This window comes from Bombina bombina, chromosome 7 (genome assembly GCF_027579735.1).
Source record: "Bombina bombina isolate aBomBom1 chromosome 7, aBomBom1.pri, whole genome shotgun sequence".
NCBI lineage: Eukaryota > Metazoa > Chordata > Amphibia > Anura > Bombinatoridae > Bombina > Bombina bombina.
In genome coordinates, this window is record NC_069505.1 from 349,285,256 (window position 1) to 349,308,141 (window position 22,886).

The 22,886-nt window shown below is 39.9% G+C and overlaps 1 protein-coding gene across 1 annotated transcript in view; it reads left to right on the plus strand.

Annotated features, from left to right (window-relative positions):
• The window catches only part of STAB1 (stabilin 1), a 1,127,460-nt gene that overhangs the window by 276,549 nt on the left and 828,025 nt on the right, over positions 1-22,886 (plus strand). The window contains exons 8-10 of the mRNA XM_053721023.1: positions 4,375-4,565; positions 14,144-14,274; positions 21,563-21,690. Coding sequence (XP_053576998.1) covers positions 4,375-4,565; positions 14,144-14,274; positions 21,563-21,690 — 450 coding nt within the window. The remainder of the gene's footprint in view (positions 1-4,374; positions 4,566-14,143; positions 14,275-21,562; positions 21,691-22,886) is intronic.

The window sequence follows — 22,886 nt, forward strand, 5'->3', positions numbered from 1 at the left end:
GCGAGAGGGGCCATGTAGATGTTGAAGAGGGTGGGGCTCAGTGAAGAGCCTTGCGGTACACCACAGTTGACTGGTGTGGGTTTGGAGGAGAAGGGAGGGAGTCTGACTTTCTGGGTCCTGCCCGTGAGGAAGGAGGTGATCCATTCCAGGGCTTTGCTGCGTATGCCGGCGTCGTGTAGGTGGGTGCGGAGGGTGCTGTGGTCGACAGTGTCAAAGGCTGCTGAGAGGTCTAAGAGGATGAGGGCGGCAGTTTCACCTCGGTCGAGCATGGCGCGGATGTCGTCTGTGGCGGCGAGGAGGGCGGTCTCAGTGCTGTGATTGCTTCTGAAGCCGGATTGGGAGTGGTCCAGGGTATGGTTGGCCTCAATGTGGTTGATAAGTTGCGAGTTGATGGACTTCTCTATGACTTTGGCCGGGAAGGGGAGTAGAGAGATGGGGCGGTAGTTATTCAGGTCTGTGGGGTCTGCCGAGGGTTTCTTCAGCAGGGGTTTCAGTCCTGCGTGCTTCCAGACATCCGGGAAGGTGCCGGTTTTGATGGAGCAGTTGATGGTGCGGCAGAGTTCGGGGGCGATGGTGTCACTTGCTTTGTTGAATATGTGATGAGGACATGGGTCCGAGGGTGCGCCAGAGTGGATGGATTTCATGATTCTAAGGGTGTCCTCTGTGGTGAGGGGGCTCCAGATAGTCTGTGTGTGGTGCGGGAGGGCAAATTTGGGAGGGGTGTCATTGGGTGTAGGGGAGTGGGTGGTGGAGGTTGAGTTATGAGGTTTTAAACTGTCATAGATGTTGAGGATCTTGCGGTGGAAGTGGGCAGCGAGGGTATTGCAGAGGTCTTGGGAGGGTGGGATGTTGGTGGTGTCGCTGTTGGGTTTAGAGAATTCCTTGATGACTGAGAACAACTCCTTGCTTTTGTGTGCGTTAGAGTTGATTCTGTCTTGGATGGCTGTTTTTTTGGCAGTTTTTATGAGGTGGTGGTGGGTGGTGATTGCTTCCTTAAATGCAGCTTTTTCCAGCAGGGTCATGCTGGATCTCCAGGCTCTTTCCAATCGCCTGCAGTGGCGTTTGGAGTCCTGAAGGGTCGGGGTGAACCAGCTGGCCTTGTTGGTGGTTTGGCGGCTGGACGGTTTTTTGAGGGGGGCGAGGGTGTTGGAGCAGTCTGTAATCTAGAGGTTGCGGGCGGAGGAGTTGGCGTCGGTGGAAGTAGGAGGGGAGGATTTGTTTAGGGTGCAGTGTAGTTGATCTTGGGTGATGTTGTTCCAGTTTCTGCCGGGCGGGTGGTACTGTCGGAGGTGGGTGGTGGGTTTGTTGAAGGAGAAGTGTATGCAGTGGTGGTCAGTCCAGAGGAGTTTGGTAAAGTTATTGACTGAGATGTGGTTGCCTGAGGAGAAGATCGGGTCGAGGGTGTGGCCGGCTGCATGGGTTGGGTAGTTTACCAGTTGTTTCAGTCTGATGGTTCCAAGGTTTTCCAGGAGGGTGGAGGTGTTGAGATTGTTGGGGTTATCAAGATGGAAGTTGAGGTCACCGAGGAGGATGTAGTCCATTGAGGCAAGGGCATGGGGTGCGATGTGGTCGGTGATGGAGTCGCAGAAGGCGGGACGTGGTCCGGGAGGTCTGTAGATGAGGGTGCCGCGGAGGTTGGTGTTGGGGTTGACCTGGATCTTGAAGTGTAGGTGTTCTAGGCCTGGTGAGCTGGTTGCAACTTGGATGGTGTGTTTGTGGATGATGGCGATGCCTCCTCCAGGTTGGTTGCTGCAGTCTTTGTGGCAGATCTTGTAGCCTTCGGGTATTGCAGTGGCAATATCCGGCACTGATGTGGGGTTTAGCCAGGTCTCGGTGAGGAAGGCAACGTCTGGGGATGTGGAGTCTAGCAGGTTCCAGATATCGAGGGCATGCTTGTAGATGGAGCGGGTGTTGAGGAGGATGCAGTTGAGGTAATTGCGGCTGTTTTTGGGTGGGTTAGTTGGTTGGGTTGTGGTCCGGATGGAGGGGAAGAGCAGTTGTGGCAGGTAAAAGGTCCGAAGGTGTTGGTCGGGGATGCGTGGTGACAGGCGGACGATCTACCGGTGTTGAGCGCGTGGAGGGTGCTGGCGTCGTAGTGGCGGCAGATTCTGGAGCCAAGGTTCGTTGCGTTGGGTGCGGTCGGGGCGCGGGCGGGCGCTGACGGGCTTGCCTTTGGCGTTCCTTCGGCAAGCCAGCGGTGCGCCCGCTGCGCGGACGCGCAGGGAGCAGCATTAAATACAGCAGGAAGGTGGGCGTGCTGGTTGGCTGGATAGGGGTAGGTGTGAAATGAAAACAGAGCAAGCAAGATACAGTAAAATACAACAAAAATATATGGGGAGGAGGGAGAGAGAACTCACTTCAATGGTGCTGGGAGCAGCATTAAATACAGCAGGAAGGTGGGCGGGCTGGTTGGCTGGATAGGGGTAGGTGTGAAATGAAAACAGAGCAAGCAAGATACAGTAAAATACAACAAAAATATATAGGGAGGAGGGAGAGAGAACTTACTTCCATGGTGCAGGGAGCAGCATTAAATACAATAGGAAGGTGGGCGGGCTGGTTGGCTGGATAGGGGTAGGTGTGAAATGAAAACAGAGCAAGCAAGATACAGTAAAATACAACAAAAATATGTAGGGAGGAGGGAGAGAGAACTTACTTCAATGGTGCTGGGAGCAACATTAAATACAGCAGGAAGGTGGGGGGGCTGGTTGGCTGGATAGGGGTAGGTGTGAAATGAAAACAGAGCAAGCAAGATACAGTAAAATACAACAAAAATATATAGGGAGGAGGGAGAGAGAACTCACTTCAATGGTGCAGGGAGCAGCATTAAATACAGCAGGAAGGTGGGCGGGCTGGTTGGCTGGATAGGGGTAGGTGTGAAATTAAAACAGAGCAAGCAAGATACAGTAAAATACAACAAAAATATATAGGGAGGAGGGAGAGAGAACTTACTTCAATGGTGCAGGGAGCAGCATTAAATACAGCAGGAAGGTGGGCGGGCTGGTTGGCTGGATAGAGGTAGGTGTGAAATGAAAACAGGACAAGCAAGATACAGTAAAATACAACAAAAATATATAGGGAGGAGGGAGAGAGAACTTGGTATCACCTGCATTGCACACTTATTATTAAGTAAAAGCTTACACTTCCTCTCTTCCTGCTTAACCAATTGTGCAAAAGCAGGGTTTGTTAATCATCCAGGACAAGTCAGTCAATGATGCTATAAATCCGCCACTTGTGAGGTGGCATAAATAAACTACTGGTTATTAACTTGAGGGTGCAGGTACCGCAGTAATTCATAAGCTGATTTCATATTTTAAAAGGACATTAAAGGTACAGTCTACTCCAGGATTTTTATTATTAAAAAAGATAGATAGATAATCCCTTTATTACCCATTCCCCAGTTTTGTATAGCCAACACAGGTATATTAATACACTTTTTACCTCTGTGATTACCTTGTATCTAAGCCTCTGCAGACTGCCCCTTATTTCAGTTCTTTTGACCAACTTGCATTTTAGCAAATCACTGCCCTCTCATAGGTAACTCCACGGGCATGAGCACAATGTTATCTAATATGGCACACTTTAACTAAAATTGTCAAATGCATTCAGAAAAGAAGTGGCCTTAGAAATTAGCATATGGGTCTACCTAGGTTTAGTTTTCAACTAAGAATACCAAGAGAACAAAGCAAATTTGATGATAAAAGTAAATTGGAAAGTTGTTTAAATTACATGCCCTGTCTGAATCATGGAAGTTTAATTTTGACTAGTCTCTTTAAACATCTTGCTTTGTTTAAAAAAAAATTGTGCTTCACCTACATTTCCCAGAGAGATAAAAAGCAAAATATGTAACCTGCTAATGCAGCAAATCAAATAACTGGATTAGGCAACTTTTTTAAAACCTAGGTGACAGATTTTGCTTTTTAGCCTCTTTATGGAGTGTAGGACAAAAAAGAAACCTCAGTAAAATAATAATAATAAAAAAAAAACTTTATTGTAAACAGTTGAAAACAGCAGTTATTTACCAATGTTTTAAAGATTGTATTGCACAGTAGAGATGTTACGCGTTTTGGAAATGTTTTGCCATAATCATAGATCACGTGTAGGACAAAGCAAGATGTTTAAGCCAAAAGCAAGAGGTATTTAATCCCCCTTTAATAAATATGGGCCTGTGAGGGGGGGGGGGGGGGTTTGGATCTGGATGTCAGTGAGAACCTGAGGTTTGAGAGACATTAGAGTATAAAAGGTCTGGGATAATTGAGCGAAAGTTTCATAGTGAAACAAACAGGATAGTTATCAGGTTTTCTGTCAAGTAATATTTGTGTATATTTATGTGTTTGGATGTTAATTATTACTTTTCTCTTTTCTTTGACTTTGCAGTCGAGTCAGCCTGTAAACCTTCATCTTGCTCTCGAGATGCTGTCTGTATGTCAACGGGGCCACAAAAATTTAAATGCATGTGTAAAACTAATTTTTATGGAAAGACCTGCAAACCATTTAATCCTTGTACACTAAACAACGGTGGGTGCATAGAAAATTCTACAAGATGCAAATACCAGGGTCCAGGAAGGGTAAGTAAAACATTGTTTTCCTCTACAATATTATTTATATACTATACTATATATTTTATATAATTTGAAATAATTCTGCAGAAGAAAGTTTATCTTTATATTCTGTTTGAAATCACAATTTGCTCAATATGTTAAACACTTAGGGGCCTATTTATCAAAGTGTCAACTGAAAATAGTTACGCTGGAATTCCGCATCGTAATCATCGCGAGATTGATCCGCCGTAGTTATCAAAGCATCAAGATCGGCAACTGTTGAAATTTGTGACGTAAAATACGATCCCGCAATCTCAATCCGACGCAGATTGATGCGAGTTGAAAACTGTGGTATTCAAGCGGAATTGTGTTCATTCACCCTCCTATTCGACACTATTGGAAGCTCTCAAAAAGTTATCCAAAATTCTACATTTACGCTTGCGTCTTTTCCGTCTCAGCGTACCTAGTTTTCAATCTGCCACCCTTGCAGTCGCGGATGCCATAGAACTCAATGGGAGTCTGAAAACACAGAAAACTTATGTTCGATGCTGCAAGAGAATAAAGTATATTACATAATAAAAGTAAAATTAAAAACTTTATTAAATTTGTATACCCTTTCTAAATCAAACAATATTATTGATACACATTTGGTGCACTAGTAGATATAGGGATAAAAATTAAAAATACATTACTACTTATGGATTATGCTACACATTTGTCTCTCATTACAAAGCAAGGGGACAATATTATTTCTACATATTTGGTGCAAAGTTTTGCCCCAAACTTGTTGCACTAATAGATATAGAGATACAAATGAAATAAATACACAACATAATATAGCTAACTTCCTTTTTATTTTTTGGGAAAAATCTATGTGCACCATGTTTAAACCACGTAATACAAGTCCCACTCTCCACTTTGCGCCATATTTGTCTCAACACTTTTCGCACCAATTATGACGCAAACTCCTAAATAACCCACGCACTAGTGAATTTTACCACCACTTTTGATTAAAATATGCATGATCACATGATTTATGACATCTGCCAATCTGATTCAAATACACAATATAAAAAATAAATAAAAAATATGACTCCTAGAAATACAAATACTCATTAATTTCTGTGAAAGTATCATATAACAAATAAATATAAAAATAACTTTGTATGAGATATTGTTTGTTGAGGTATAAATCACTATATTTCTTGGACATTAACAGATGAAAAATAAAATATTAGCTTTAGAGAAATGTGCTTGTTCATGGGCAGTAATGAAATGGTATAAATAAAGTTGGGAAAAACCCGAATAACCGCAACATTGATAACTGTTAGTTAACACCAGTCCGATGCTCTTTTCACCGTACTTGACGCACATGTTTTTGACGGCTTTTTTGATTAATAAGGAGATTGTGTTCAGGTCCGCGGCAGCGATGTCTGGCGAGCGTATTGACGCCGGTGAATGCCCATAGTTAATGCTTTGATAAATAGGCCCCTAAGGGTTAGATTACAAGTGGAGTGCTAAATTATTGCATACCCGCAAATTTGCCAATTTGCGGACGCGCTATAATTAATCAGCTATTACAAGTAGCAATTAGCTGTTATAAAATTAAGCAGAGATCAGATCTCTGGTTAATTTTATAAATGTGCCCAAATGCCCCCAAAATACAGTCTACTTTATTTTATTAAAAAAATAAAGATAGCAGCATCTTTATTTTTTAATAAAATAACTGCGCTAGGCAGTATTTTGGGGCTAAAGTTGGCGGGTGTTTGGTGTTAGAAAAATCCAGCACTGAAAATGCCTTACATTGTGGTCTATAAGAACTGTTTCTTCCCAGTAAATCTTGTATATATGTAATTGTATATGCTTATATACATTTATATTTATGTGTCAATATGTGTATACACATATATTAAAGGGACACTGAACCCAAATTTTTTCTTTCGTGATTCAGATAGAGCATGACATTTTAAAGCAACTTTCTAATTTACTCCTATTATCAATTTTCCTTCGTTATCTTGCTATCTTTATTTGAAAAAGAAGGCATCTAAGCAATTTTTTTATCAGAACCCTGAATAGCACTGGTTTATTGGTCGGTTAAATTAATCCACCAATCAGCAAAAACAACCCAGGTTGTTCACCAAAAATGGTCCGGCATCTAAACTTACATTCTTGCTTTTCAAATAAAGATACCAAGAGAATGAATAAAATTTGATAATAGGAGTAAATTAGAAAGTTGCTTACAATTGCATGCTCTATCTGAATCACAAAAGAAAAAAATCGGTTCAGTGTCCCTTTAACACATAAATATATATGTATATAAGCATATACATATATATTTAAATTTGCTGCCATTGCGGTACTACTTACTCCTTCGCTGTGCTTAGGTTCTGATACCATCTCTGTTGGCATCAGAATGAGGCTCCCATTGGAGTGAAAGCGTGCTCTCTTGAGCGCAATGCTTCCCAACAATTGCTGACAACTTGCATATGAAAGCGATATTTAGTGCTCCACTTGTAATCTGGCCCTTAATTTTTTTTATTGATAGAGCTTCAAATTGTCCCTCGGTTTGAGGCATAGGCTGGAATAAAGAGCTAACTCCCGCTGTACCTTCTTCCTTCCTTTCTCAAGTTATATTTAAATTTCTTCCCCAAAATTCAGCGAAATCCCAAAATACCCAACCCTCCTCAATTCACTTTAGCCCTGACAGGCCTGCCTTTTCGGGCAGGGAGAGAAGAGCAGCCCCCCAGGGCTCCACACTTTGAGGGGCCCCGCAAAGTGAGGGCAAGAGAAGGTACAATGTACATCCTGTATTTAATTTATAAGGACGTGTGTGTGGTATCAGGAGGTGTAATATTTAGTGTTATACTTCCAATAGGTAACACTGGATGTTGGGACAGGGGTAGGCCATACAGGTGTCAGGACATACATGGGGGGGGGTAATAAGGGTGCTGTGCTAAGAGGTCACACAAATGTATCTTGTCCAGGGCCCTGCAGATGCTAAGGTTGGCCCTGAACCATAGCAATAGACTGATCAAATATTGTCCCAAAATTGTGTAAGCCTTCTCTCAGAATACCAAAGCACTGCTCCAGACCATCCTGCCCACCTCTGAACTTCTGAGACATTGCCCTCATACAATCCCCAGGTTATCATTTTGAAATGTTGGGATGCATGCATTTAAAGGGACACAATACTCATATACTAAATTACTTGAAAGTGATGCAGCATAACTGTAAAAAGCTGAGCGCTATCTTAACGTGCTCCTGTAAAGGGGCAAATTTGCCTGTTTTTACTGGCACACATTAAAAAAAACGCCATTACAAGTGGCTAGTTAATGCTCCTGCCATCTTGGCGTGATTAACCAGAGTCAGACCGCTGGTTAAAAATTAAAATATGCCCCAATTGCCCCCAAAATAAAGAGTACTGTGCATTTAAATGTAAAATAAAATGAGCATTTATTATTTTATTTTATTTTTTAAACTGCACAAAGGAGTTATAAAGGGTTAAAGTGAGGGGATATGGGGTGTTAGAAAAAAAAAAGGTACCTAAAGTGCCTTTACATTGAGGTCAATGGGGGACTTTAAATATATATGTATATGCTTATATATATAAATATATATATATCTATATATCTATATCTATATCTATATATATATATATATATACTGTATATTTATATATATATATATATATATATATAAATATACAGTATATATATATATATATATATATATATATATATAAATCTTTAAGTTAATAAGCACTCTCACCAAACTGGTCAGATAGGCACCTACCAAAATAGGAATAATAGACTAGCAAGAAATAAGCAATCTCTGGTTTTGTAACTCTGGGTCTGAGGAAAGGGTGAATACCTTGAAACTTCACGCTAGTTAAAATATACTATTTGTTTAACAAAACCAGAGAGTGCTTATTTCTTGCTAGTCTATATATATATATATATATGTGTGTGTGTGTTAAGATGTGTATGTAATATTGCACTCCACTCGTAATCTAGCCCTTAATCCCGTATGTAGATTTATGTTAGCAATCTTTTATAAAAGCAATAAACAACATTAGTCTGAGGCTTTCTTACTCTTTTGTGTAGTTTAACTAAAACAAACCTCTCTGTTTAATGAAAAGTATTTTGTTTACTATTTTAAGTTGACAGTGCCATGCTATTAAACTTATTATCCTTCTTAATACAGGGAGAGTCCACAGCTGCATTCATTACTTGTGGGAAAACAGAACCTGGCCACCAGGAGGAGGCAAAGACACCCCAGCCAAAAGGCTTAAATACCTCCTCCACTTCCCTCATCCCCCAGTCATTCTTTGCCTTTCGTCACAGGAGGTTGGCAGATAAGTGTCAGAAGATTTCGGAGTAGTTCCTTAGGAAGGGTATCTGCCCTTTGAGATGGGACTGGAGTTTTAAGTAGCCTTGTCAGCCTCTCAGTGAGAGTGTTGACGAAAGTTATAGGCCCCTAGTTATCAAGCCGTCAACCTCAAATACGCTGGAATTCCGCAGCGTATTTGTGGCGAGGCTGATTCGCCTTAGTTATCAAGCCCTAGACACCGGCAAAAGTAGAATCTAGTGACGTAAGCTTCGATCCGCCGGACTCAGTCCGACACAGATCGATTCTTACATCACTCCAGATGTTCCGCACACAAGTTCGGCACTATCTGACTACTTTTGCTAGTTATCAAAAAACTAGCAGGTACGCTCTGCACTTTTCCGGCCCAGCATACCTGGTTTTCAAACCGCCCTGCAGGCGGCGGATCCCATAGGAATCAATGGGAGTCTGACCATAGCGAAAGTTCATGTTCGCTGCTGCCAGACATCCCATTGATTCCTATGGGAGCTGTCTACACCTAACACCCTAACATGTACCCCGAGTCTAAACACCCCTAATCTGTCCCCCCCTACACCGCCGCAACTAAATAAATGTATTACCTCCTAAACCGCCACTCCCAGAGCCCACCACCACTATAATAAATATGTTTACCCCTAAACCGCCACTCCCGGACCCCGCCGCCACCTATATTAAACTTATTAACCCCTAATCTGCCTCCCTTACACTGCCGCCACCTATAATAAATTTATTAACCCCTATCCTGCCCCCCTACACCGCCGCCACTGTAATAAAATTATTAACCCCTAAACCTAAGTCTAACACTAACCCTAACACCCCCCTAACTTAAATAAATCTAAATAATATTTCTCTTATTAACTAAATTAATCCTATTTAAAACTAAATACTTACCTTTAAAATAAACCCTAATATAGCTACAATATAAATAATAATTATATTGTAGCTATTTTAGGATTTATTTTTATTTTACAGGCAACTTTCAATTTATTTTAACTAGGTACAATAGCTATTAAATAGTTATTAACTATTTAATAGCTACCTAGTTAAAATAAAGAGAAATTAACCTGTAAAATAAAAACTAGCCTAAGTTACAATTACACCTAACACTACACTATACTTTAATAAATTAATCCTATTTAAAACTAAATACTTACCTGTAAAATAAACCCTAAGATAGCTACAATGTAATTAATAATTACATTGTAGCTATTTTAGGATTTATATTTATTTTACAGGTAACTTTGTATTTATTTTAGCTAGTTAGAATAGTTATGAAATAGTTATTAACTATTTAATAACTACCTAGCTAAAAGAAATACAAAATTACCTGTAAAATAAATCCTAACCTAAGTTACAATTAAACCTAACACTACACTATCATTAAATTAGTTAAATAAATTAGCTACAAATAACTACAATTAAATTCAATGAAATAAACTAACTAAAGTACAAAAAATAAAAAAAGCTGTTACAAAAAATAAAAAAGAAATAAGTTACAAACATTTCAAATATATTACAACAATTTTAAGCTACTTACACCTAATCTAAGCCCCCTAAAAAATAACAAAGCCCCCCAAAATAAAAAAATTCCCTACCCTATTCTACATTAAAAAGTTACCAGCTCTATTACCTTACCAGCCCTTAAAAGGGCCTTTTGCGGGGCATGCCCCAAAGAATTCAGCTCTTTTGCCTGTAAAAAAAAATACAACCCCCCCAACATTAAAACCCACCACCCACATACCCCTAATCTAACCCAAACCCCTTCTTAAATAAACCTAACACTACCCCCCTGAAGATCATCCTACCTTGAGCCGTCTTCAGCCAGCCGACCACAAATGGAACCGAAGAGGAGATCCGGAGCGGCAGAAGTCATCATCCAAGGGGCGCTGAAGAAGTCTTCCATCCGATTGAAGTCAACATCCAGGCGGCACTGAAGAGGTCTTCCATCCGATTGAAGTCTTCATCCAAGCGGCGTCTTCAATCTTCATCCATCCGGAGCGGAGCGGAGCCATCTTCAGACTAGCCAACGTGGAGCCATCCTCTTCATCCCGACGACTAACGACGAATGAAGGTTCCTTTAAGGGACGTCATCCAAGATGGCGTCCCTTCAATTCCGATTGGCTGATAGGATTCTATCAGCCAATCGGAATTAAGGTAGGAAAAATCTGATTGGCTGATTGAATCAGCCAATCAGATTGAAGTTCAATCCGATTGGCTGATCCAATCAGCCAATCAGATTGAGCTAGCATTCTATTGGCTGTTCCGATCAGATTGAAGACGCCGCTTGGATGAAGACTTCAATCGGATGGAAGACCTCTTCAGCGCCACCTGGATGTTGACTTCAATTGGATGGAAGACTTCTTCAGCACCCCTTGGATGATGACTTCTGCCGCTCCGGATCTCCTCTTCGGTTCCATCGGTGGTCAGCTGGCTGAAGACGGCTCAAGGTAGGATGATCTTCAGGGGGGTAGTGTTAGGTTTATTTAAGGGGGTTTGGGTTAGATTAGGGGTATGTGGGTGGTGGGTTTTAATGTTCGGGGGGTTGTATTTTTTTTTACAGGCAAAAGAGCTGCCCAGCGTGTAGCAGTAACTCCCTACTTGGACGACATTCTGGTACAAGCACCATTGTTTGGTCTGGCAGAAGACCATTCGGAATCTCTCCTCTGGGGAAGATAAATAGAGAATGGAGTTCTTTTATTCCAAGCACCAGGGTAGAATTCCTGGGCACGAAATTAGATTCCATAGACATGAGAATTTTTCAGACCAGAGAAGTTGCAAACTAGCTTCAACATGTCTTGCCCTCCAGACCTTCTTAAGGCCATCTGTGGCTCATTGTATAGAGGTGGTTGGTCTCATGGTGTCCAGCATGGACATCGTTCTCTTTTCCAGGTTCCACCTCAGGCCGTTGCGGCTGTGCATGCTGAGGCAGTGGAACTGAGGATCTTTGGATCTGTCTCAGTAGATTTCTCTGTACAACCGGTCGAGAGATTCGCTATCTTGGTGACTCTGTCCAGATATTTGTCCTGAGGGACATCCTTTTTTAAGACCATTCTGGGTGACTGTGATTACGGACACAAGTCTGTCAGGAAGGGGAACTGTTTGGGGCACCAAGAAGGTGCAGGGCCTGTGGACGCAGGAGGAAAGCTCCCCCCGTTCAGCATTCTAGTCCTTCGGGCAATAGTCAATGCTCTGAAGGCTTGGCCCTACTGGGTTTGTTCCAATTTATCACTTACATCAATTATCAGGGGGGAACAAGAAGCTTCCTGGCATTGAGGGAAGTGTCTTGGATTCTGGAGTTGACGGAGACCCACAACTGTTCGCTGTCAGCGATCCACATTCTGACAGGTGGGGAATGCTGGAGATAGATCTCATGGCATCTCGTCTCATTACCCAACTACCCAGATATGGGTCGAGGTCCAGGGGTCCTCAGGCGGAGCTAATAGATGTATTTGCGGTGCCTTGGGGGTTCAATCTAATTTTTCTTTTCCTGCCATTGCCACTCCTTCCTTGAGTGGTGGCTCAAATATTTCAGGAGCAGGCATCAGTGATACTGATTGCTCCATCGTGGCCGTGAAGGATATGGTTTGTGGATCTAGTGGGGATGTCTTCATCTCCTCCTTTGAGGTTACCTTGTCGCAGGGATCTGCTGGAACAAGGCCCCTTTATTCATCAAAATCTAGATTGTCTGAGGCTGACTGCTTGAAGAATGAATGCTTAGTCTCAGCAGAGAGAGGGTTTTCTGAGAGTGTTATCGATACTCTCATTCAAGCTCGTAAGCTGGTTACTCATCGCACTTTCATAAGGTGTGGAGGACCTACTTATTCTGGTGTGAAGAGCATGGTTTGTCCTAGCACAAAGTAAAGGTTGCCAAGATTCCTTCTTTTCTCTAGGTTGGACTGGAGAAGGGCCTCTCAGCTAGTTCCTTGAAGAGACAGATTTTGGCCCTGTCTGTTTTACTGCACAAGAGGCTCGCTGAGCTTCCGGATGTACAGTCTTTTGTTAAGGTTCTGACTAGGATCAGGCTGGTGTTTAGATCTAATGCTCCTCCTTGGAGTTTAAATTTTGTACCTAAAGTTTTGCAACGGGCTCCGTTTTAGCCTATGACATTACGTTTATTTTCTTGGAAGGTTGTTTTTCTACTAGCTATTGCTACTGCGCGCAGAGTCTCTGAGATTGCTGCCTTGCAATGCAACCCTCCTTATCTGGTGTTCCATGCTGATAAGGCTGTTCTACTAACTAAGTTAGGATTTCTTCCTAAGGTTGTGTCAAATCGCAACATCAATCAAGAAATTGTGGTTCCTTCCTTATGTCCTAATCCTTCTTCATCGAAAAGAACGTTTACTGCATAATCTGAATGTGTTTTGTGCTTGTAGTTCTATCTTCAGGGTACGAAGGAATTTATAACAAACTTCTTCTCTGTTTGTTATCTATTCTGGGAAGCGTAGGGGTCATAGGGTCAACTTCCTTATCTTTTGGGTTGAGGAGTATCATCCGCTTAGCATAAGAGTCAGCAGGTCTTAAGCCTCCTCAGAGGATTACGGCTCATTCTACGAGAGCAGTGGTTTCCTCTTGGGCGTTCAAAAATGAGGCCTCTATGGATCAGATTTGTAAGGCGTGCTACCTGGTTCTCCTTACATACTTTTTCCAAATTTTACAAGTTTTATGTTTTGGCTTCTGCTGAAACAGCCTTCGGGAGAAAGGTTTTGCATGCTGTGGTGCCCTCAGATTATGGGTTACCTGACTTTTTTTTACCCTCCCGTTAGCATTCAGTGTCCTCTGTAGCTTGGGTATTGTTTCACACAAGTAATGAATGCAGCTGTGGACTCTCCCTGTATTAAGAAGGAAAACATAAATTATGATTTACCAGATCATTTTCTTTCCTTCGATACAGGGAGAGCCCGTGTTCTCCGATGGGCGACCCTAAATTTATTTTGTTTTCTTCTGACACCTTTTTCACCCTGATATTTCTCTTACTCTTTCCTTGTTCCCTCTGCAGAATGACTGGAGGATGAGGGAAGTGGGGGGAGGTATTTAAGCCTTTTGGCTGGGGTGTCTTTGCCTCCTCCTGGTGGCCAGGTTCTGTATTCCCACAAGTAATGAATGCAGCTGTGGACTCTTCCTGTATCGAAGGAAAGAAAGTCATAATTTATGTTTTTTCTTTTTCCTTTATTTTAGTATTAAATGCAAATCTTAAATGATGAAAATTGTTTAGTATTTTTTTTTGTTTGTTTTTTTGGCAGTCTTATTGCAGTTGCAATCCTGGAATGGTCACCAAAAATATATCTGCTGGATGCTATTTTCCCCCCACATGCAGTATAAATGTCTGTGATAAAAGTGCAAACTGTGAAGTATCCGCCACTGGTAAAAAGCTGTAAGTGTGCTATAGTTTTTAAATTAAAAACATATCAAGTATGTGTGTGCTTATGAGCTTGTGCACATTTGTATCATGTGTGTTATTCTGCATTTGTGACCATGACTTCCATTCATTTTTAATGATCTCAAAGCGGTATATATATTTATTTTAGCACATACATTGGTGTTATTATACACACAGTTTCTCCAAAAGGATTCTACATTGATTTTAAGCTAGCTTTATATAAGTTTTATTATACTTTTACAACACTTAACAACAGCAATCTGTCAATTATAGAAAAATTAGATATACGATACTTTGAACAATAAACATAGGTAGAAGAATTGTCTCTAATGATTAATATTGTTATTGATAACGTTTTCTAAGGTATAGAGTATACAATTTAGTATGGACTATTTTAAGAGTGATAATGAGTTATCAATTAGTTCTTATATATTCTTCCCATATAAACAGAAGAGAATAATAATCTTCCATGTGTTTGGTCTGACAGTAGTGATATTTTTCCAAGGATAGAGTGTGGACAATCTGCTTCTTCCAGTCTGCCAATGTTAGTGTCAGTATTTTTTTCCATAATCTTGGTATTAATTGTTTGGGCACAGTTGATCATATTTTACCTGGTTTATTCAAGAGGAAGGTCAGGGGTTATATTGTTAAGTGAGTGGCTACTACTTTTTCTATTTCTGGGATCACTGCTGTCCAGAAGACCTGTATTAGAAGGCATTGCCACCAAATATGAGCTATTGTGCCTCTCGAGTTACATCCCCTCCAACAATCTCCACTTGTATAAGGGTATATTTTAGCCATTTGATATGGGACAAGGTACCAGTGGCATAGTCATAGTATACTTACCGTACCCTTAAATATTGATTGCCATTCCTTCTAGGAGATTTGTGTTTGGACTTCTTCTGTTCAAGGTACAGTGTAAGAAGGTAGAGCCCGAGAATGGTGTTGTAACAGTAAATTGTAGGATATAGACATGGTGCCTATTATTATTTATTAAGAGTAAAAAAAACATCAAGGGGTCAAGGATCTCCCTAGTTTATCTTTATGTGGATGCTTGTGGATGAAGTGAATGATTTGTTGGTAGCTAAACCAGTTACCAAAAATATAATTATTTAAAATAACCAGATCTTTTTTAATTTCTCGTCACTGAGGACTTAAGCACATAGAAGTATCCTTTTAACTGTGTTGGGATCTTGATGTGGGGCTGGTTGGTGGGTGAAAAGAGAGGGGTTATGTAGCAGCTGGGTCAGTGAAGATGGGTTACGTTATCTATTATTTGGTTTAAGCATTAAAATATCCCACAATTTGTATCTCAAGTACTAATGTTGGTACTGTATCTAATAGTTTCCTGTGTTCTTAAGATGTCCAGCAGAGACTGCCAAGTTGTGAATAGCCAGACAGTCAGTGTTCTAATGTTACCCATTTTTTGTTAGTGATGCCATGGCACCAATTTGCTATTCTCACCGAAAGAGTGGCTACTCTATAATAATGTAGGAAGGGAACTCCCAGGCACCCCTTGATTTCTCTGTCTGTGGCTGATAGCCTTCGTTAATCTAGGGATAATGTTTAGCCAAATGAAAGAATTGATTGTGTTTTGGAGCCTGATAAGATATTTCTCAGGAATTTGTTTAGGTGGATCTTGGAAGATGTATAAAACCTTTGGCAAGATAACCATCTTTACAGCATTTATTCTCCCTAAGGCCCTGATATTCAAAGCAACAGACTGTCGAGAAACTACCTTACTGGCCTTGTTGGCCTCGCAGTCCAACAGTCTGTCAGTATAGTAAAAAATAAAGGAGCGTGTTCGAGCAATGCTGGTGAGTGGCAATGTCTCGCCCATAGAAGTCAATGGGAGCATGAAGTCACTACCCGCATTGCTGACTGCATTTTGCTGTGGCTTGGGGGCCGTATTTGAAGTGGTCCTACACAGTGCAGACAGTGCACTCACTGAAACTAAAAATAGTTTCCGTGTAGGCACACTTCAAATATTGCTGTGGGGACATACGTTTTATTACACCTACACTAACTACGTCAGGCGATGTAGCTTTGACAGCCGATAGCGTGCAAAACAAACATGGCCGGTATCCTCCTCACAACCTGCACTGCGCTGATTTGAACATATCGATCTTGATTCGATGTGTAGGACTCAAAGTGCAGGCTTCTCGCGCTAGCACGTGTCGCTAACTCCGCCTGAACGTCTATATATATATGTCACATCTAACCTACACTCCCCTGCACCACCTTACTACCTCCCACCCACACCTACATCATGCCTAACCTACACTCCCCCGGAACGCCTAACCTACACACCCCCAGAATGCCCAGCTAAGTCCCTAATGCCGACTACACTTACGTAATGTCTAACCTACACTCCCCTGGAACACCCCAGCTAACTCCCACATACTGCCTACTGTCAGAAAAATACCGGTCCGGCGCTGAGTTTCAGGAGCCCGTCTGGGCTGGCAAAGTTTACCACATCTCCTTGACAAAACCTCTCAATTTCTGCCTCTTTATCACATGCTTTTTGTTTGCTTTTCATAACAGAATACTGCTAGTTCATGTGGCCATATAGATAACATTGTGCTCACGCCCGTGGCTTGTGCACAACACAGCTAAAATGCAATTTAATAGATAATAAATAAAATGTCATGTGATCAGGGGGCTGTCAAAAGATGCTTAGAGCTGAACAAATCATGGGCTAGCTCCTTAGCTTACATTCCTGCTTTTCAAATAAAGATACCAAGAGAGCAAAGAAAATTTGATAATAGGAGTAAACTAGAAAGTTGCTTAAAATTGCTGCTCTATCTGAATCATAAAAGAAAAAAATTGGGTTTTATATCCCTTTAATATGATAGTACTTGCAGTGGATATGTGGCGGTATAGGGGTCAATAGTTTAGATACTTGTGGTGGGTATGTGGCGGTATAGTGATTAATAGGATAGTACTTGCACTGGGTATGTGGCAGTATAGGGGTTAATAGTTTAGATATTTGTGGTGGGTATGTGGCGGTATAGTGATTAATAGGATAGTACTTGCACTGGGTATGTGGCAGTATAGGGGTTAATAGTTTAGATACTTGTGGTTGGTATGTGGTGGTATAGGGGTTAATAGTTTAGATACTTGTGGTGGGTTTGTGGCTGTATAGGGGTTAAAGGGACAGTAAAGTCATAATTAGACATTAATTATTTAGACAGAACATACAATTTTAAACAACTTTCAAATTTACTTCTATTATTTAATTTAATTTTGTTATCCTTTGCTGAAAGGTTTATCTAGTTAAGCTCAGGAGCAGCAAAGAACCAAGGTTCTAGCTGCTGATTGGTGGCTGCATATTGATACCGATTGTCATTGGCTCACCCATGTGTTCATTTAGAAACCAGTAGTGCATTGCTGCTCCTTCAACAAATGATACCAAAAGAATGAAGAAAATGTAATATAAGTAAACTGAAGATTGTTTAAAATTGTATGTTCTACCTAAATCATGAAAGATTGTTTTTGGGTTTCATGTCCCTTTAATAGGATAGTATTTGTAGTAGGCTAGTGGCTGTATAGGGCATAATAGCTTAGATGCTTGCGGTGGGTATGTTGCGGATTAGATCTTTATTAGTGTAGAGTTAGTTAGTGATCATGGGGTACTTCGGTTTAGGGTTATTAGGATTAGTGGTTAGGCACGGTAGTTATATTTCAAAGGATCCTTTTACTATACATCACTAATATGGGCAGCGATGGTGGGTGTTATCTATAGTAAGCATCGCCGACCAATGGCATATATAGTGAACGGCTCTTGGCAATGCCGCTATGTCGGGAACTTGGAATATGTCAACAGGCTTGCTCAACATAGCGGTAGATCTTTTGGAATATTTTGCCGCCTCGTAGCACTTCTGATTATCGGGGCCTAAAAGTGATAATTTCTTACGATACTATTCATTTACTTCTAATTGAACATTTTTCAGCAATGAGTGATAATTTTGGGACAATAACAAATTATTATCTGATGAAATGTAGACTCCTAAATATTTAATAGCTTTAGTTTGTATTTTCAAGTGAAAATCTTTTTCTATTTGTTTTAAAATAGAAATGGGTAGAAATTCCTGTGAGCTCAGATTTAATTTGATCCAACTCTATTACTAGGGCTTGTGTAGATGTTGTTGGGGATGTCAGTGTTAGCAGGATATCATATGCATAGAGCGCTAGTTTGTATTGTTGCTGTTTAATAGTATTCCTTGTATTTCGTCATTTTTGCGAACATATGTGACAACAATCTCCATAGCGAGTACAGACAATATTGGAGACAGAGGACTTTCCTGTCTTGTACCATTTTTGTATAGGGATAGGGTTAGAGAGGGAATTGTTTAGGCGGATTCTAGCACTTGGTTTGCCATATAATGCAAATATTTTAACTATAAGTGATTCTCCAGAACCGAAGTGTTTCATCGTCTGCTTGAGAAAAGCCCAGTCTAGCCGGTCCAAGGGGTTCTCCATGATTAATTATATCTGGGGTAGTGTGTACTTTTGTGTTTTGAGGCGTTTTGAGTTCATGGACATACAATTTTATTTTTTTCTGCTTTAGTGCTTTATCCCTCATTAAAAAAAAAAATAGTTTACATTTTAAAACAGTGTTATAATATTCTAGTATCAGGTAGTCATTTAATATATGAGCGATGTCTAAATTATCTCTAAACTCCATCTTTTTTTGGTGATATTCCAATTGGGAGAATTCAGAGGAAAGATTTGTGTATTTTTCTTGTGATTCTTTATTAATCCGAGCTTTACATTTGATGAAATATGTGATGTAACACTTATAGGCCTCCCATACAGAAAATATATCCATTTCTGGGGTTGCATTTAATTTGAAGTACTTTTTTAGAGAACGGGTTGTATGATCTAAAAAGCTGGTCAGAACAATAGCGAGTCGTCTAGTTTCCATCAATATGGATTAAGGGGTATGTTAGGCCATCTGATTTTGGTGATCACTGCTGAGTAGTCTGTCCATGCTGATGGGGAAATAATAGCATTTGTGAGGCAGGTTAACCCTATTTGATTGGTGAGTATATAGTCAATCTTGCTGTAGGAGCAGTTAGGATTAGAGAAGAAGGGACAGTCTTTACTGGTGAGATTCAGAAACCTCCAAGTGTCATAAAAGTTATTATTTCTAAGTGCCTTCCATAGGTAATGAGATGTTTTCTTGGACACCTTAACATTAGGGTTTCAAACTGTCTATATTTGGGTTAAGTGGGAAATAAAGGTCTCCTCCTAAAAATATGATTCCTTTAGCAATGTCGTTAGTTTTCCTAAACATGTCTCTAAAGAATGGAATATACTTTGTGTTGGGGGCATATACATTAATAAAAGGAACTCATTCTTAGCTTGCTATCTATTAGTACACCTAAATTATTTTCCTCCTCTATTTTGATAAGTCTAGTTTATAGACTAAATAATTCTTGTTTATGTTCATATTAATACAATGACATTGGGTAATCAATATCTGATGTCCACATCCTTAGATACTGTCAAACCAAAGAACAGTATAACTACTTTATTTAAACCTTTTTTTTAAATTAACACTAACAAAGTCTATTGGAATAAGAGATGGTAGCTGGTAGAAGAGAACAAATTCACATATGCAGTGGTATGTAGCTTAGCAGGTATCTTTGTGGCACCCCATCTGAGTATACTGGATATAATGCAGACCCTAGGATGAATGTGTGTGCAACAGTTCTTGGTGTCCACTGTTTTAAAGGGACATTGTACACTAGATTTTTCTTTGCATAAATGTTTTGTAGATGATTTATTTATATAGCCCATGCAGTTTTTGTTGTAAAAATGTATAGTTTTTCTTATTTTTAAATAACATTGTGCTGATTTTTAGACTCTTAAACAAGCACCGAAGTTTTAGAAGTAGACTGTTGTCTACCTACTCAATCTTGCTCCTGTTTGTGTAAAGGGTATTTTCGTATGCAGTGGGGGGGGGTATCTGCTCTTTTTGTTTTCCAGCCCATTTCAGTGGGTGTCCCAGCCTAACTTTTTCAACAGTGATAAACTGGTACTCGGAGCTTCCTAGGACGTTTTTAAAAGGTTTTATTATTCTTTATAGTATTGTCTATTACATGCAGTTATATGAAAATTGGTGTGTTCTGTCCCTTTAAAGAGATACCACTTCTTTGGTATCTAGAGCTAAATTTGAATAATACAGAGACACTGATGCATACACATCACATAAGTTCTTGTCTGTCACTCAAGTGCACATCTCTGTATGCTTCATAATGTAATGGATATTCCAGCCAAAATTGTAAACCACATGGATGCATTTCGGTATTGAATAGAAGCATGTTTGTAATATACATGCATTAGCAAAAATGCTTCTAATAAAAGTTATAGCTGTTTCAAAAGTGTATTTAAGTATGCATCGTGCACCAGCATTTTAAACACAGCACTTGCTCAGACAGCCTAAGGTGCTTGTACCATCTGGTAATGACTCAATTTGGTAATTTCTGACATGATACAAACCCCACTTATTATTTGAGCAGCTGCAGTATTTTAAATGTGGGTGCAGTGACAATATTTAGCTATGCTTCACATGCACGTGCAGAGAAAATTGTTAACACTAAAACAGTGGTAACTTTTACTAGAAGCATTTTTACCAAAACATGTATATTGCAAGATGTAATAAATCTATGTGCATTAAAATTTTGACTGGAATATCCCTTTAAGTTAATCACAAGATTTAGTTAAAGTGATGGTATAGTTCATCAATTATATTAACAATATTTGTAATAAAAGAGAAAATGATGGGCACTTTCATTCATGAAAATCATTGTAAACGCTAAATTATATAAATAATTACTCATGTTGCTATACATATACGCATACTCTATTTCTGTGTTCAATGGCGATTTTTGCTGTAACCAATCGTATTGCGCCCCCTTTGGTGTCCAGCAAATTAATAATAACGCTCCTGGTTTTGACACCAAGGGGGCGAGATGCAATTGGCTTCAGCATGATTCGACATTGAACACACAAATAGAGTATGCATTGCGAGTGGTGAAACGGCGCAATGTATAACAACAAGCAAGGGTTATTATTTATATAATTTAGTGTTTACAATGATTTTCATGAATGAAAGTGCCCATCATTTACCTTTTTATTACAAATATTAATACAATCTATAAACTTTACCATCACTTCAATTATTTGAAATCTGTTTTAAGCTCAAGATTAACTAAACAGGGTGTATTGAATTAAATTGGAAGGTCACCTGTATTGACTACATTTTATCTTCTAGTTGTCTTTGTGAAAATGGAGAGATTGGAGACGGCAAAGCTTGTTATGGAAATATTTTACATCAGATTCAGATGATAAATATGGAGCCACCATTTAGGAAGAAAATAACTGGTGCACTAAGGATATTTGGTAAGTATAGTACTTTGCAATTATAAATTCTCTGTAGCCTGGAGTGATTAAATTAGTTAAAGGATAATTAACAATTAATATTGGCACAATGTCTAATGTGTGTATAGGATAATAGAAGTATGTAATAAACTTCGGTGCTGCCCCTTGTAGTAAATCTGATAATAAGGATAAGGGAGAGAAAATAGGGATAAAGAGGGGATTAGTAGCACTCTTGTCCTAAATATTGTAACAAGCTGTTAGACTAACAGCAAATATACACCGCTAGGAAGTGAATGATTAATTCAAATTTAAAGTTTTAATTCCATTATTTAAAATCTAAAACAAAGTTTAGAAAAGGCGATATATCAATCGCCAAAAAAACCCCACAACAGTTAAAGCAAACAACAACAACACTTGAAATACAGTACTAACTGCAAGGCTTTTTAAATGTCACAGGATAGCGTGTATAAGCAGTGTCTAGAAAACCATACAAGTAGTTGCTTTTGCTCAAAATAAAGTTAAAACCCTGCACACAAATGCGTTTCGGCCAGTGTAAGGCCTTTCTCAATGTGTTAAAGATTAGAAAAATGACAAGCCGATTGACCATCACGCCAGCCTTTTAAACCCTGCACAAACCATATAAGACCCAATCAGCGCTTGGCAAACGGACGCACCCCCCCAGTAGCCAATCACATTCATTAGCTGAGTGCTGAGGACAGACCGTAAAGTACCAGCGCAAGGATTGGATATCATTAACAGGGCAGAGGTCCAATCATATTACAGCCTAAAGTCGAGCCTCTCTTCCTGAATATCTCTGTGATTCACATATCACTCACATGATCGGCAATAATTAATGATAAAGTCGCTTCCTTTTAAACACGAATCCTTTGGGTATATATCTCACCATCGTGACTAATAAGAATAAGGTAGAATTTTTGGACCTCACTATTAGGAGGGTTGATAATTATGTGGAGACTGATACATACAGAAAGCCTACATCCACTAACAACATCCTATGTGCTGATAGTCACCATCATCCTGATACTATTAAAAGTCTACCGACAGTAGGATTCGTAGGAACTGCTCTACTGTGGAATCTTTTAATTGTTCTGCTAAAGACCTAAGGAATAGATTGCTTCAGAGAGGCTATTCTAGAAAAGCCTTAGTGAAAGCTTATAATAAAGCTTTAATGAGAGATAGATCTGAACTTTTGAGGC